This window comes from Triticum aestivum, chromosome 3A (genome assembly GCF_018294505.1).
Source record: "Triticum aestivum cultivar Chinese Spring chromosome 3A, IWGSC CS RefSeq v2.1, whole genome shotgun sequence".
NCBI lineage: Eukaryota > Viridiplantae > Streptophyta > Magnoliopsida > Poales > Poaceae > Triticum > Triticum aestivum.
In genome coordinates this window covers 33,546,251-33,560,751 of record NC_057800.1, presented here as the reverse complement: position 1 = coordinate 33,560,751, position 14,501 = coordinate 33,546,251, and the positions used below count along the sequence as shown (strand labels likewise).

General features: G+C 43.4%; 2 protein-coding genes across 2 annotated transcripts; both read right to left on the bottom strand.

Moving 5' to 3' along the window:
- Positions 1 to 2,391: 2,391 nt before the first annotated feature.
- LOC123060036 (GTP-binding protein YPTM2) lies at positions 2,392 to 6,368 on the bottom strand. The gene is made up of 8 exons (XM_044482597.1): positions 6,271 to 6,368; positions 4,610 to 4,682; positions 4,271 to 4,318; positions 4,132 to 4,179; positions 3,443 to 3,514; positions 3,178 to 3,333; positions 3,003 to 3,106; positions 2,392 to 2,759 (listed from the first exon to the last, which is right to left on the bottom strand). Exons 1-8 carry the CDS (start codon positions 6,282 to 6,284, stop codon positions 2,663 to 2,665), a joined length of 612 nt encoding a protein of 203 aa, XP_044338532.1. The 5' UTR covers positions 6,285 to 6,368; the 3' UTR covers positions 2,392 to 2,662.
- A 3,853-nt stretch (positions 6,369 to 10,221) lies between these two features.
- Positions 10,222 to 13,735, bottom strand: LOC123060038 (GTP-binding protein YPTM2-like). The gene is made up of 8 exons (XM_044482599.1): positions 13,552 to 13,735; positions 12,347 to 12,419; positions 11,878 to 11,925; positions 11,745 to 11,792; positions 11,144 to 11,215; positions 10,901 to 11,056; positions 10,672 to 10,775; positions 10,222 to 10,566 (listed from the first exon to the last, which is right to left on the bottom strand). The coding sequence occupies exons 1-8, from the start codon at positions 13,563 to 13,565 to the stop codon at positions 10,470 to 10,472; spliced, it is 612 nt and encodes a 203-aa protein (XP_044338534.1). The 5' UTR covers positions 13,566 to 13,735; the 3' UTR covers positions 10,222 to 10,469.
- Positions 13,736 to 14,501: the final 766 nt, after the last annotated feature.

Genomic DNA, 14,501 nt, shown 5'->3' with positions numbered 1-14,501 from the left:
CGGCTGGCTAGCCACGCACACCCGTGTCGCTGGTTCGAACCCCGGACTATTTTTAAATATTATAAATTGATTAATAGTCAATTTTACAATTTATTAGTTTTTCTTTGAGGGCCTTTTTTATAAGAAAACAACTATTTTGGGGGGTTTTCCGCAAAACAAAAGTTGGCCACACGCCTTGTCCCTGACACCCTGGCATGCCTCATCAGCGTCATGGATGGATGTATAAAAACGAGATTTGAACCGTATATACACGAGTAAATTTCTGAAAGCCATCACATTTGTGGCTAAGGTACTCCAAAACCACCACTTTTGTCAGAAATCACAAAAAACCACCACTTCCACGGCAAGTGAGTAACAAAATGCACTAAACAAGCTGTCAGCCATGACTAAGTGAAAAACTGACATGCGTGGCCCACATGCAGGCTGACTTGGCAAAGAATAAACACGTAGACAGGTGACTAGGCTCTGGCATTTTGTCGAGTACTTCATGTGCACGCACAACACCTACTCCGTCGGTCCAGCACTTCTCCGGCGATGTTGCCCCTCCGTCCGCACCTCGACGAGCTCCGCCCCTCCTCTGCGCACGGCGAGCCGGTCCCCTCTCACCAGGCCTCCCCACTCACTAGCGCGTCCTCCGCGGAGAAGAGTCGACGTGCGTCGTCGGTGCCGTGGCCACCAGCACGCCGGAGGCTGCGAAGAAGTCCGCTAGTTGCGCCTAGGGGTTCCCGGTGCGCCGCCGCCAGCAGCGTTGCCACGGTGAGCAGCACACCTTCCCCGCCCTGGCTCATGTGGCTCTCGTGTCGGCGCTCGCGAGGAAGACAGGGAGAGAGTCGACGCGCGTCGTCGGTGTCGCGCGCCACCAGCACGCCGCCGGAGCCGAAGCCTGCGAAGAAGTCCGCTAGCCGCGCCTTGGGGTTCCCGGTGCGTCGCCGCCACCAGCGTTGCCATGGCGAGCAGCACATCTTCCCCGCCTCTGGCTCCCGTGGCTCTCGTGCCAGCGCTCGCGAGGAAGACAGGGATGGGAGAGGTTGCCTGTGGCGTGAGGGGAAGGAGCTCGCCTCTGGCCATGGCCAGCAGCAGTGGCTGTCGTAGCGGGGCGGGGCGTCGAGGCTAGGAGGAGTTCGCCCGACCTTGGCTTGCCGGCGCTGGGATCCCACCGGATCTAGGAGAAATGGGGGAGGCAGGGCGTGGCGCCACCGGCGGCGTAGAGCTCCGGCACCGGCGGGCGCCTTCCGCTGGATTAGGAGAAGGAGGGGAGCTAGGCGGGCGCGGCCTGCTTCTCTCTGCGCCGGCCATGGCGTGGCGGCTGGGATTCCGCTTTATCGAGAAGAAGGAGAGGAGAGAGAAGACAAGAGGTGCGGCTGACAGGTAGGACCCCCGTCCACCTTAGCAGGTCAACCATTGACTAGGACTAGTCTTTGCCACATCAGCCCGGATAGACGGGTCCCACATGTCAGTTTTGCTGTTAGATGCGTTCAATTCCAAATCAGTGTGATTTGTTACTCACTTGCCGCGGAAGTGGTGGTTTTTTGTGATTTCTGGCAAAAGTGGTGGTTTTAGAGTACTCTAGCCACAAATGTAGTGGCTTTGAGCAATTTACTCTATATACACGGACGTCAGTCGGGTTCTACGTGCAAATCAAGAACGAGGAAGAGATCACCATGCTGGTCATCCCGCCTGCCTTTAGGACGGTGATAAAGAAATGGCAGTCGTCAACCCTCCTGGTGTTGTCAGCCTCTGCCAACAAGTGGTGTGAGTTCTAGGTGTAGGGCCATACATTTCAGGGGCAGATGGTGCTCGGGAGCAGTTGAGACTACTTCTGTCGGCGCCACACAATCATCCACAGCGACTTGCTCGTCATGTGGCTCTCCGGGCTAGGCTTGATCGTCTGAACTTACTGCAAAACTGTATATTTTGCTCAACTTAGTGCAAAACTATATATTTTGCTCAGGGTTCAACACCCTAGGGTCGTGCAGGGGCATGGGATGCCTTTGATGTCTTAAACTATGGTCTAATTAGCTATTCTGAACTATTTAGCTATTGTTTTTATTTGTACTGTTAATTGTATTATGTTGTTCTTATGTTATGTATGATATGAAGTGCTGCATTTGTGTGTAAGACCACCACGGGATGAGCAAAACAGCTCTGCTTTGCATACCAATAGCACAAATACAGGCAACTCAACCTGGCCCACTGAGACAAAAGATGCAGGCAACCAAACATGCCCCAACTGATTTAATGTTGGCAATTAACTTGTCATGTTGTGCACATTCCTAATGCTGCCTTCAACAATCAACAAGTCACCTTGAAAACTATAACCAGGACCTTTTTTACCACAAAGATAAGCATACTGTCAGATAATATTTTGAAGAACCGAACATTTTGGTCAAGTAAAAGTAGAAATCGCCTTAAATTTAGGGAAGAAAAGCAACAGCTGCAAATCGTAACATATAACCATTCAAGATACACAACTAGAAGAAGATACTGTCTCCAAACTCCATCCGGTGTTACAAGTCCAACGATTCAAGAGCTAATAAGTACACTAGAAAGAATGGAATGAAGGTGTAAGATGTAGTAGGCCTATGTAGAAGCATGGACTCAAGGATGGCGCGGCCAAGTTTGCGTCTCCATTTGGGTAACACGGATGGCGGCTGCCTGCATTTCAAGAAGAGCAGCAGCTCGTCTTCTGTTCGACAGGTTGCCCGCGTATCTGCACCGTGGCTGGGCGAGCGCTGTTTGCGGCTGGCTGGCTCGCCATCCTGGAAACCAAGATTTGTATTCATAATTATATGCTCTTTCTATGAGGTGTATATAGAACAACACCGTGAGGAATAACATAGAACAGTTAACAGCAACATGCTAAAGAGTGTAGGGCAATTTTGGTTATGATACTATACGAACAGAGCATCAATGAGCAGTAAATAAAGTGTAAAATGATGGTAGTTAAAAAAAGTGTACTGGTAGGATGGCCTGTGCTAATTAAACCGTCTGGGAACACACACCTGTCCTTGATTGAAGCAGACATAGCCATGAAAGCCTGCTCAACGTTCAAGGCATTCTTTGCACTGGTCTCCATGAATGGGATGCCAATCTCATCAGCAAATGCCTGCATACACCAAATGTAAACACAAAGAGCAGAAAGAATGCTTCAGCAGATATGAGTAAAGCATAAGGTACCTTCGCTGTCTCATATGATACAACTCTTTTGTCAGTGAGATCAGATTTGTTCCCTACAAGAAGCTTGTTAACATTCTCACTAGCATAGCGATCAATCTCGTTCAACCACTGCTTCACATTGTTGAAGCTGTCCTGGTCTGTCACGTCATAGACAATCTGCAACCCCATTTGTATATATGTATTCAAAATATATAAAAAGTGGACATTTATGCATGTTAAATAGCATGTGAAAAATAAAAATAAGATTTCACATAAACAAACTTACAATGATCCCGTGAGCCCCTCGATAGTAGCTGCTAGTAATAGTTCTGAAGCGTTCTTGCCCAGCAGTGTCCCACTGATAAAAACAAAGGTACCAAAGAGGGGTTTAAAGAAAAGGAAAAGGATATCTTGCATCACTAAATGTAATGTGTCACACAAAAGGAAGGAAGAATCGCCAAATGCCAACAGTAGGTGCAGCATGAGCTACCGTACCACCCAAGTATTTAAATGACATACTATCAGGCCCCTAAATATGATGTTCAAAATGGGCATCACTTTGGTATCTAAAAACATCTTGAAAGTGCGATTCTTTATGCGAACTAAGAAACTTTATAACATTTAATTTAATGGGCCAAACTACTCTTATTCTTTATGTTCAACAGTAATTTAAATGGATGGAACTAAAAAATCCAAAAGGTAAAAAGGGGTTGTGCAACTGCCTACATATTCAGGCATAGTGGAGTTTCTGTTTCCTGTGAACTGGCCTCAACTAACAACCACATAAATACTGATGAATAACGGCATGCTATATTGTGCAAAGGGAAAATCCAGCAAACTCCACAAAACAGAAGAGGGCTATAAATGAAATGTTTCCCGATAAAGTCTTCTATTTTGTCAAATCTGGATTCGATGGACAATCTGGATTTGATGGTACATGCATACTGGACATAATGAAAGAAAGAATAGACTCACGATTTGCAGCTTCATAGTCTTTCCATCTTGCTCCACGGTACGTATTTTCTATCGACAAAGTTGGAAGAAAACAAAACTACAAGTTCAATTAAGGTAGCCAGAACATCAACACTCAGACCAAGAAAGTAAATATACTTACGAAATCAACACCAATAGTACTGATATAACTCTCCAGGTACGAGTCATCCTGCCAAAAGAGTCGATATTAAGGAGGTCAGAGTAAATTAACTAGTAACAACAAGAATGTTATAGGGATCATCTCCATGTTGTTAAGAAACAGTAGCTACCAACAATGAACTCCTCATTCGTATTAAGTGGTGGGAAATCATACAGTTTACTGAGGCTAAAAATAAATTGACAGTTTCCATGATATCCCGAAGACAACTTGTATCAAACTTTTAAGATGAAGATGCATATTAAAAAAGGGAAGACCTATAAAAGATAGTGGACAAATCATGCTTTAGATAGGGATTCTTACGGCAAATCTTAAGAGAAGGCATGACTTGCCAACACCTGAGTCTCCGATAAGCAGAAGCTTAAAGAGATAGTCACTGCCATGTCAAGTAACAGGATATTAGTCTCAATCAAATGTACTTACTATACCAAATAAACAAGTAATGACAACATTTACATGGCAATAATAACAAAATGAGAGAGTCATTATATCCATGCTTAGAACATTGAGCAGCAATACAAAGATCAATAAATATAAGATAACTAATACCAAAATTGGATAGAATCAACATCTTGAGGCTTAGAAGTTTGTGCATTAATTCATAGACAGATATTTTGGTATTCTATATAAGTAATATTCAGTAAATTTGATTCAGTTGTAGTACAGCAGTGCACGTTAGAAAATTTGTATAGAGAGATAGAAAAAAGATAAACCGCAAACCACCTCCTAAGAGGCGTGTAACCTGTTCCCCCACTTTTCAATGAAAAGAAACACAAAGTCTTTGCGTTTTCTCGGAAAAAAGAAGAAGATAGAAAAAGGAAGCTGAATAGATAAGTAGCAGTTTCCAATGGTGAAGCTACACAACAGCTACAACACTACCAAGAGAACGATTCCATGAGCGATGATGCACATTCATATGGTACAGAAGCAATACCCATGTGCACAATACAAAAACATCACCAATCGGATTGAGCAAGCACCCAATCGTGCTTGTAGAATGTACATATGGATGCACTAAGCATCATAGGGTCACACCACCAACATGCTAACCAAAAATGCCTTGTCCATAAAACAACGAGAAGTGTTTTCAGAGCGGTCATAGGCCTATCACCAGTCACCCTTTAAGAGCAAAAGGCATCCTTCTAACAAAACATCAACTCTACTCCAACCCCATAGTCCTTATTTCCCTTTTCATGCAAAAAAAAAGGAAAAAGAAATGCAAGTTCTTACTAGATACCAATTATTTCATTGACATTCCCTAACAGCAATCCACAGTAAAAACGAAAATCACAGGAATGGAGAAGAAACTCTTGTGCAAAACAGAGGAATGAAGAAACACAGGAATTGGGCAGTGACAGGAAAACTAATAACATGGCTAAACCACTGACGAATAAAGGTTCATCACAGCTGGGTCCTTCCTGCTTGTCATCGTCACCGAAGCCATCTCTGATTATGTGGGAAAAATCATCTGGTACAAACAACCGTGTGTGTGTGTGTGTGTGTGTGTGTGTGTGTGTGTGTGTGTGTGTGTGTGTGTGTGTGTGTGTGTGTGTGTGCATCTAGCAGGCAACATTCACTCCACCACACAACCATCCTCATCCCAACTCCATCTTCTTGCCCTGCACAGAGGCCATCTGTTGCGTCCTCTCGCTACCCTAATGACCTCTCGCCGGCCGGCGGTTTGAGCCGGAGGAGGGCGAGCCCGGCGGCGCGTCGGTCACGCGATCGCTTCGCACCCAAGGAAGATCTTCCTACACGAACAGTACTATTCCTACGCTTTTCCCTAGCATGACAAAGATCATGCATGGCCACGGTCGAAATCCGCCGAATGTAGGAGGGGACTAGGAGTCGCGTCCAAACTGAATCCCGCGAATCGACGGCATCAGGCGCCAGATCCGGCGAGATCCCCGGCCCCCCAATTGATTCAACCAGAGGGAGAGGAGAGGCGAGAGCAAGCGACTTACTACTCCGGATTCATGGCGAGGTCGGGATCCCGTGGGCGCTCCGATCTCCGGGGGCGGGCCGCCGGCGCGGGACGGGTGGTGGGGTGGGGATCGGGCACGACGACGACGACGACGACTCGGCGGCCTGCCCGAACCCGATCTCACGGTTGTTTTCTAAGAAGCCGATCTCAAAGGTGGGGAATTCTCAGGCCATCTACGGGCCGCCAGGTGGGCCCCGCTAGTCGGTTGTGTGTTCGCTGCCCTCTCGCTCTCGCACACCGCCGCACCCTCTGAAAATCTTATTCTTTCGCAAATATTTACAAAATCCATACGTACTAGACTGTAACTGCTCTCACGTTTTTAGCGAAAATGCTAGTACGTCTCTCAAAATAAGTGACTAACTTTGTATAAAACTACAAAGTTGAGTCATTTATTTTGAGACGGAGAGAGTATATCCCTGATCTAAACTTCCAAATATTGTTCAAGTCTGCCTCCCGCCAGCCCGCCCTGTCTCCTTCTCCGGTGGCCTTAGGGTCGTGGAGGTGGAGTGGATCCCAGCCCTTACCAGTGCCCGGTGGGAGGGCTCCGTTTTTAGATTATTATTTTTCGAGTCTCGTTAGTGTTTATGTCCTGCTTAGAAAAGCGAGACGACACGGCTCCTTCGAGAGGGGTTGTTGGTCTCTCAGCCTAGCCCCCCATTTTCGGTGATGCGTCTAGCATCCGCCGGTGCGCGTGTGGAGGTGTGTCTCCGACAAATCTATTTTTGATGGATTTTCTCGAATCTTTTCTTCATTCATCTGTTTTCGTGTGTCTTCGGATTGGATCCTTCAGATATACACTCTTCATCGATGGCGGTTGCTGTTCTGGTGCATTGGTTCTATATGGAGCCTTAGCACAACGACTTTTCGACTGTCTACTACAACAAGGTTTGCCCGCTCCGGTGGGGGAGGGGCGATGACAACGGCGCGCCTTCGACTCATTTCAGTGCTCGTAGTCGTCACTAGGTCGTCTATGAATCTTGATGTAATTTTTATTATTCTAATGTTTGTTGCACTACCATGGTTGAAGATGAATAAATCGAAAGTTTTTTCCCACAAAGAAAGTATAAGAATTGTCTCATCAATTAATTAAGTAGAGTAGAATCGATAATCCACTTCTGAGCCTAGGCTCATTTGCACCCACGCTGAAGAAAAGGTCGACACAAATACTAGAAAAATTCAAAAAATTCTAATTTTTTGCGATAGATAATTTGATGCGTGATGTCCGCTCTAATTTTCGAATCATTTGGACATCTGAGCGGCTCTAGGCAAAAAAGACAAATTCGAGGTCTGTAAAAAACTTAATTGTTCATGCACTGTCCTTGCCTTTTTTGCTGAGAGTTACTCAAATGTCTAAATGATATGAAAATTGGAGAGGACCTCACGCAATAATTTTTCTACCGTGCAAAAAAATAGATTTTTTTTGAATTTGTCGTGATTCTTGTTTTACATGGGTGTAGATGAGACTAGCCACCAAAACACTGCACTCGAATAGAATTGTCTAATTAATTAACAAAAATCAGGCGAAAACCGTTACAGTATGACCATGTGTTGTCTACTTTCAAAGCATGAATCTCCGTGACCATTCAAAAGGACAAATATGTGCTCCCAACCCATTATAACCACAAATCAACCAATAAATCGCAACATCACAAAGAAACCCCTACCAAAAAGACATCGAACATCGTCCATCAAGCAGTCGTTGATGCCTTATCTATGGTTTCACTGTTCTTACTTTTGCTCCCAAAAGGCTTCTTCATCAAGATGAACACACGATGGCTAGAGGGAACCCTCTTGCTCTTGCCCCTGGTTGCCTTCCCCTTCATGAGGCAACAACCCGTCATTGTCAGGTCCATCCATTTCGGTTATTAGTTGAAATTGTTTAGCGAAGAGAGCCTAAAAAACAGACGTCAATGTATTAGATGCCACAACCTCGTCACTAGCAGGAACCACCTGCCTGATGGGCTTAGGCGAGTGGAAGACAGCAGGTGCCCAACCATTCATGCTCCACAAAGACGAGCGATTGGTTGGTCTCTAGCGGTGGTAGTGTGGGTGGAGACATAACCATACTCAGGGGTCATAAATGAATCCAGATGTACCATCGACAGAGGCGAAGCGTGCACCACACAGATCTTCTACAACTCGGGCAAGATCTGCATCACTAGAAGGATCCGTGGTGGAGGCTTTGTTAGGTCTTTCTCGTCCGCCCGAGCCGATCACATGGGAGCGACACGGGGGCTCGGTTCTATTATTATTTCCTTCTTAGCATGATAAACTATCATTAATATGAATCTCATGGCTCGGAAGGAGGATTAGCCGAGGGAACCAAGGTGCAAATCCAAGACATGGCTAGCAGAAGCCAAAAGAAGGCCTCTTTAAACTAAATGTTGACACTACATTTGTTAGTGACAGTGGCTCGGGAGTCAGGAGGAACTGGTGCTATCATTTGAGACGACAAGGGTTATTTCCTGGCAGTGGGATTCCCTTCATTTAAGATGTTGGTACTTCGGAAGTCCGGGATCTCAGAGATGGGCTCATGTGCATGTAGCAAGTTAATGTGGAGGCATCCGCAAAAATAAATGTGGAGGCAAATTGTATGCTGATTGGTGACAATTCTATCCAACCCGTGACAGCGGTCTATGAGAATGCACGTTTTATTCCACAATTCTCCTTATATTTTGTTTAACCACTGTCCCGATTAGCTAGTACCCTCCATTCAAGAATATAAGATGTATTGGTTTCCGTGTAAGTCAATCATTTAAATGTTTGACCAAGATTATAGAATAAAATAATAACATGTGCAATACCTAATAGATAAAATATGAGTCTACTATTCATGATGAAACAAATAATATAAATTTCGTATTCTGGATATTGATATTTTTTTTAAAACTCAGTCAAACATGCACTCACTTGATTATTTGAAAAAACAAATAAACCTTATATTAGGGAAGGGAGGAAGTGAAGCAGAAGGCTCCACTACGATACTCCCTCTATTCTTTTATCTAAGGTGTACTATTTTCAAGGCACATAATTATAGACTATTTAAGACAAATTCCCCTTGTCTAACTTGTCTATTTCGTAGGATAATAAATCATGAACGGTACTCGGTCCTCCGAATTTTCATGGGCCGCTGGGGGCGCACCGGACACTGCGCGACGTGCAGTGCTCTTCGACTGGCCACAGTGGGAGTAACATCACATTTTTAAGATAACTTTGCTTATGTGGCACATATTTAATGATGAGATAGGTGATGATGGTAACTTAACTAGTTACTGTAACATCACACGTGCCAAGACAATATGAGTCTATAGACTAATAAATGAACCATAACATGACAATACACATATGTTACTACCCACCGTGGAAGTAGTAACATAGCCTAGTAAAATGTGATGTTACTAGTCTAAGTTACTCCCCATTGTGACTAGTCTTCCCGCCACTGGACCCTACCTCCGGCTGAACCGTTTCCAGGGTTGGTAGACTGTTAAGCAGAAAAGATAACTCTTTTCGAGGGCCCCGCCGGTCACCTTACATTGTGCAATTTTATCAAAAAAAATGCCTTATATAAAGACACAGAGAGAGTATAATCTAAAAATGATGTATCCATATTTGCCAAGTAATAAAAACTGCCATATTAATATAAAGTTGTCATGAAAATGTATCCCTCAAGAAGGAAAAAGTGAAGACCCACGACTTCATGCTGACGACCTCCTCCTCAATGTTACAAATTTTAATTGATCAATTTTACAAATTCAGGGTGCTCACTTCATTGAAATGTGCGACAGCCTGAAAGCATAATCATAGTGAACTTTTTGACAAAATGATAATTCAGGAGTCACCATATTACAGGATCAGATAATCATACTCCAATTACCAAAAAAAAAAATCATCATACTCCCTTTCTTTGTTTGTATCTCGATGAGAGAAGAAAAAAGAAACCGGCTATCGTATAATATCATTAGTAATAGAACCGTATAGGTACAGATCGAGTACTATGACCAGCAGTGTCACTCCAAGTTAACCATAAAAACAACTGCGAATGTAAGAAGATATATTCATCCAACTTACACAATTTCAGAAGGCAGGTACACTAGAAAGAAAAGAATAAAGATAACAAGTAAAAACAAATAAGAAAACATGTATAAAGGTGATGGAGCATCAACAAGTTTGCATGGTTTTCTAAGATGAGCAACAGCTGGTCTTCTGCTCGACAGGTTGCCCGCGGATCTGTACAGTAGCCGGGCGAGCGTTGTTTGCGGCTGGCTGGCTCGCCATCCTGGAAACATAGGCCATTGTTTTCAGTAAGTTCTTCATCTAAAGTTCATAGACTAGCACGTTAATATAAACCATCATGAATGCTAGTTTCAGTGTGGGTCCAAACCTATCCTTGATCGAAGCAGCCATGGCCATGAAAGCCTGTTCAACATTCAGGGCGTTCTTTGCACTGGTCTCCATGAATGGAATGCCAATCTCATCAGCGAATGCCTATATATGTACATAAAAATAAAGACAAATAGCAGTGAGAATGCCTTCAAGGAATGGAAGGTTGGAATCTGCAGATTGTGAAGTGAACAACAAAAAAATTATGTTTGCACGAGACTCAAGGATACCTTTGCTGTTTCATATGACACAGCTCTTTTGTCAGCCAGATCACATTTGTTCCCCACCAGAAGCTTGTTCACATTCTCACTGGCATAGCGGTCAATCTCGTTCAACCACTGCTTCACATTGTTGAAGCTATCTTGGTCTGTCACATCATAGACGATCTGCAAGACCATTTGAATATTCCGGTCAAGCCATCATAAATGTAAATTCGTTATCTGACTAAATGAAGTTTGTATAAGCGGACTTACAATAATCCCATGGGCCCCTCGGTAGTAGCTGCTGGTAATAGTTCTAAAACGTTCTTGCCTAGCAATGTCCCACTGAAAAAGAAGTTTTGTAGAATGAAGGGGTTTAATAACTTTGAAAAGGATAATACTAGCCTGTATCACTGCAACTGAAGTGGGAGATGAAAAACAGAGGAATTGCCAAATCTAAAGAGCACGTACACATAAGCTGCAAGACTGCCATCCCTCATGTTCAAACTGAGCTACATCTATTTTTCATTTCTAAATATCCAGAAAGAATGAATCTTCATAGGAAAGACAAATAATGAAAACTTTTAATGGTCCAATTATATTAACTGGACAGACTAAAGAGAACCACAAAGTGACAACAGAGTTCATATATATTCAGGAGAAGCGGTTGAGTGTGTCTGTTCCATATCAATCGACTTCAACTAGCAATCATGACTTGCATCCCACAAAATAATAGTGGTTACTGGGAGAATTATGTATCAATGAAGTTTTACAGATCATCAACAAAATCACAACTAAATGGTACTTGCACAGGCATGCTTGGTTACTAGCAACAGATGCATATCACGTAAATCACGAGATAAGCTAGACTCACGATTTGCAGCTTGATAGTCTTTCCATCCTGCTCCACGGTCCTTATTTTCTGTCAACATTTTTCAAATAAGTTATGCTCGATAGAAGGATCTGTAGCAGCCAAAAAACACTATGCAGAAAGTAAATGTGCTTACAAAATCAACTCCAATAGTACTGATGTAACTATCCAGGTATGAGTCGTCCTGCCAAGAGTCAAAATATTAAAGAGGCAAACAAACAAAGCAGCACAGGTAAATTTAATAGTAAGTATAATTAGTTGTCCTCAAGGGCATACTACAATATACTAGTCCCTCCGTCCGGAATTACTTGTCGCTCAAATGGATGTATCTAGCTAAATACATCCATTTAAGACGGAATTACTTGTCGCTGAAATGGATGTACCTAGGGATGCCCATCATCTTTTGGAAAAATGTAGCTACCAATAATGAACTATTCAGGTTGAGCAATTTAAATTAGAACATTTGTGAGTAATGATTCAGCTTACACATCCTATAAACAAAATGGTTAATTCCATGAACTACCTAATTTTAACATGGAAAATCTATAATATATAGATGGGAAAAAGATAGCAAAATGGATCATACTTGCTATAGAGATTCTTACAACAAATCTTAACAGCAGACATGACTTGCCAACACCTGAGTCTCCAATAAGCAAAAGCTTGAAGAGGTAATCACTGCATGGCCAAATATTAGAATGTTAGTCTCCATCAAACACAGTGCGCAGAGAAGAAAACAAGCAGTGATGGCATTTTCGAGATGATAAAAAAGGGCAGCCCGGTGAACATAGCTCCCACTTACGCAGGTTCCGGGGAAGGGTCCGACCACTTTCAAAGATGATAAAAGATACAATAACTATCTCCAGGCTTGGAAGATTGAAAATAAACTCAAAGAGCAATGTATTCTCAAGATAATAACACACAACAATTAGATGGAATAATATTGTCAGGCTTAGACACCTAGGCAGCGACAGATGAAGAGATATTTCAGTGTTTAATACTCAGCCAAAATGTCAGTTTTGCTAGGCTAATAGATCCCTTTGATCCCTATGGACTAGCGTGTGAAAGAATGTAAAATAGTTCCCCTTGCAGCATTCAGATACAATGATATTGTAACATTGAATGAGTGAAGTGCAACCACAGTTAGAGCAGTAACCGAACGAACAGTTATATCAGCCCACGAACAAACAAGCATTGGGTCGTGCATGTAAAGGATGTTGAGCAGACTGGTGCATTCTAGAAATATGCAAATCCGATCAACTGACCCATAATTTAGCCAAACAGTATCAACAAGTAGGATATGAATGTTTTTTTCTTTCATTCCTTTTTGGGAGTAAAAACATGAGACTCAATAAAGTGATTGCGAAACTAGAGATGGTGCAAGTGATATTAGCATGCATAATTCACCAAAATAGACTTATCCTCCTTGTGCAGACAAAATTGCCTGTTCTTTTACTGCCATTAGATAGTACTCCGTAGTAGAAACCTGAAATCCACAATAAACAGCCCCTCGAAACACTAATCAAAATGAAGCGCATCTACCCGGCGGCATCCAGCGATATAGGTCCATTGAGCAAACGATTACGCTTCAAATTTCGCCTAATAATTTAAACAAACTCTCCTAGGTGGCATTCCCCCCGCGGACGCGATCCAGACCAAGCAAGAAAAGAAAAAAACGCGACGAATCTGCTGGGATCGAGGGTCAACTCTCCCCCGCGCCAGATCCAGAGAGATCTCATCTCACCCTAAAAGCCCCGACCCCGGTCGGAACTGCTGGGGGGGGGGGGGAGCAGAGGAGGGAGGGACTTACTACTCGGGATTCATGGCGGGATCTGGGCGCTCCCGCGGCGTCCAATCTGGCTCGCGGGCAGGAGGACGGGGATCAAGATCGAGTCCTGGGCGGGCGGAGGCAGGCGGCCTCACGACTTGCCCGACTTCTTGGCATCTCGTCTCGCTCTTCCCGTGAATCAATCAACAATGCGCTGGGAGAGGACCAGGCTCCAGCAGGCCAGCCCGATTTTAGACCAACTGGCCAGACGCGTGGAAACCCTTTTTTTTCCCTCATTTTTCTCTGCAACTAGTAAGTGTTCACGTGCAACGCACGTATAATTATTGGTTGCATTTCAAGTAGATGCCAACATGTGGTAGATAAAAGGTTGCTTTGCGTCTCGTGGCGTATAGGAAAGCTTGACAACGCATGAAACGATGAATGTTCATGTCTGGTACACACAGTCACAAACATACATAAAACTGGAGAGTATAAATCAACCCATACAACTCGTTATTTCATGCCTCCGTTTACTCTTTATATGCATCAAGATGCTCTTGACATGTAAATGTTTAGTTCATTCTGCACGAAGTGTCAAAGCACTAAAAATCCAAAGCTAAACTTGGCAAGCAACATACACAATTCTACAATGTTTCCCCTCTTTCATCTGTGTTCATCCTCCTCCAAGCCAGCAAGCTTTCATGCCAAAATGCGAAAAGAACAATGCGCTGAATAAATACAAGGGTAGACATAGGAAAACAATAGTACAAAATAATATCCCGGAACACAATGGGGACATATGGAGAAGCACCAGTTGTAGAAAATAAGAAAAAAATGCAAGTCATGACCATTTTTGATAGTTTTCCTTTACACCCACTTATGTGTAATACTATCAAACAATAAAAATAATTTGATGGTCATTAGTTCCTAACCATTAACCGAATGAACAGCGAAAGGACCTCAAAGTATTTATACGTAGAAGAATAGTAAAA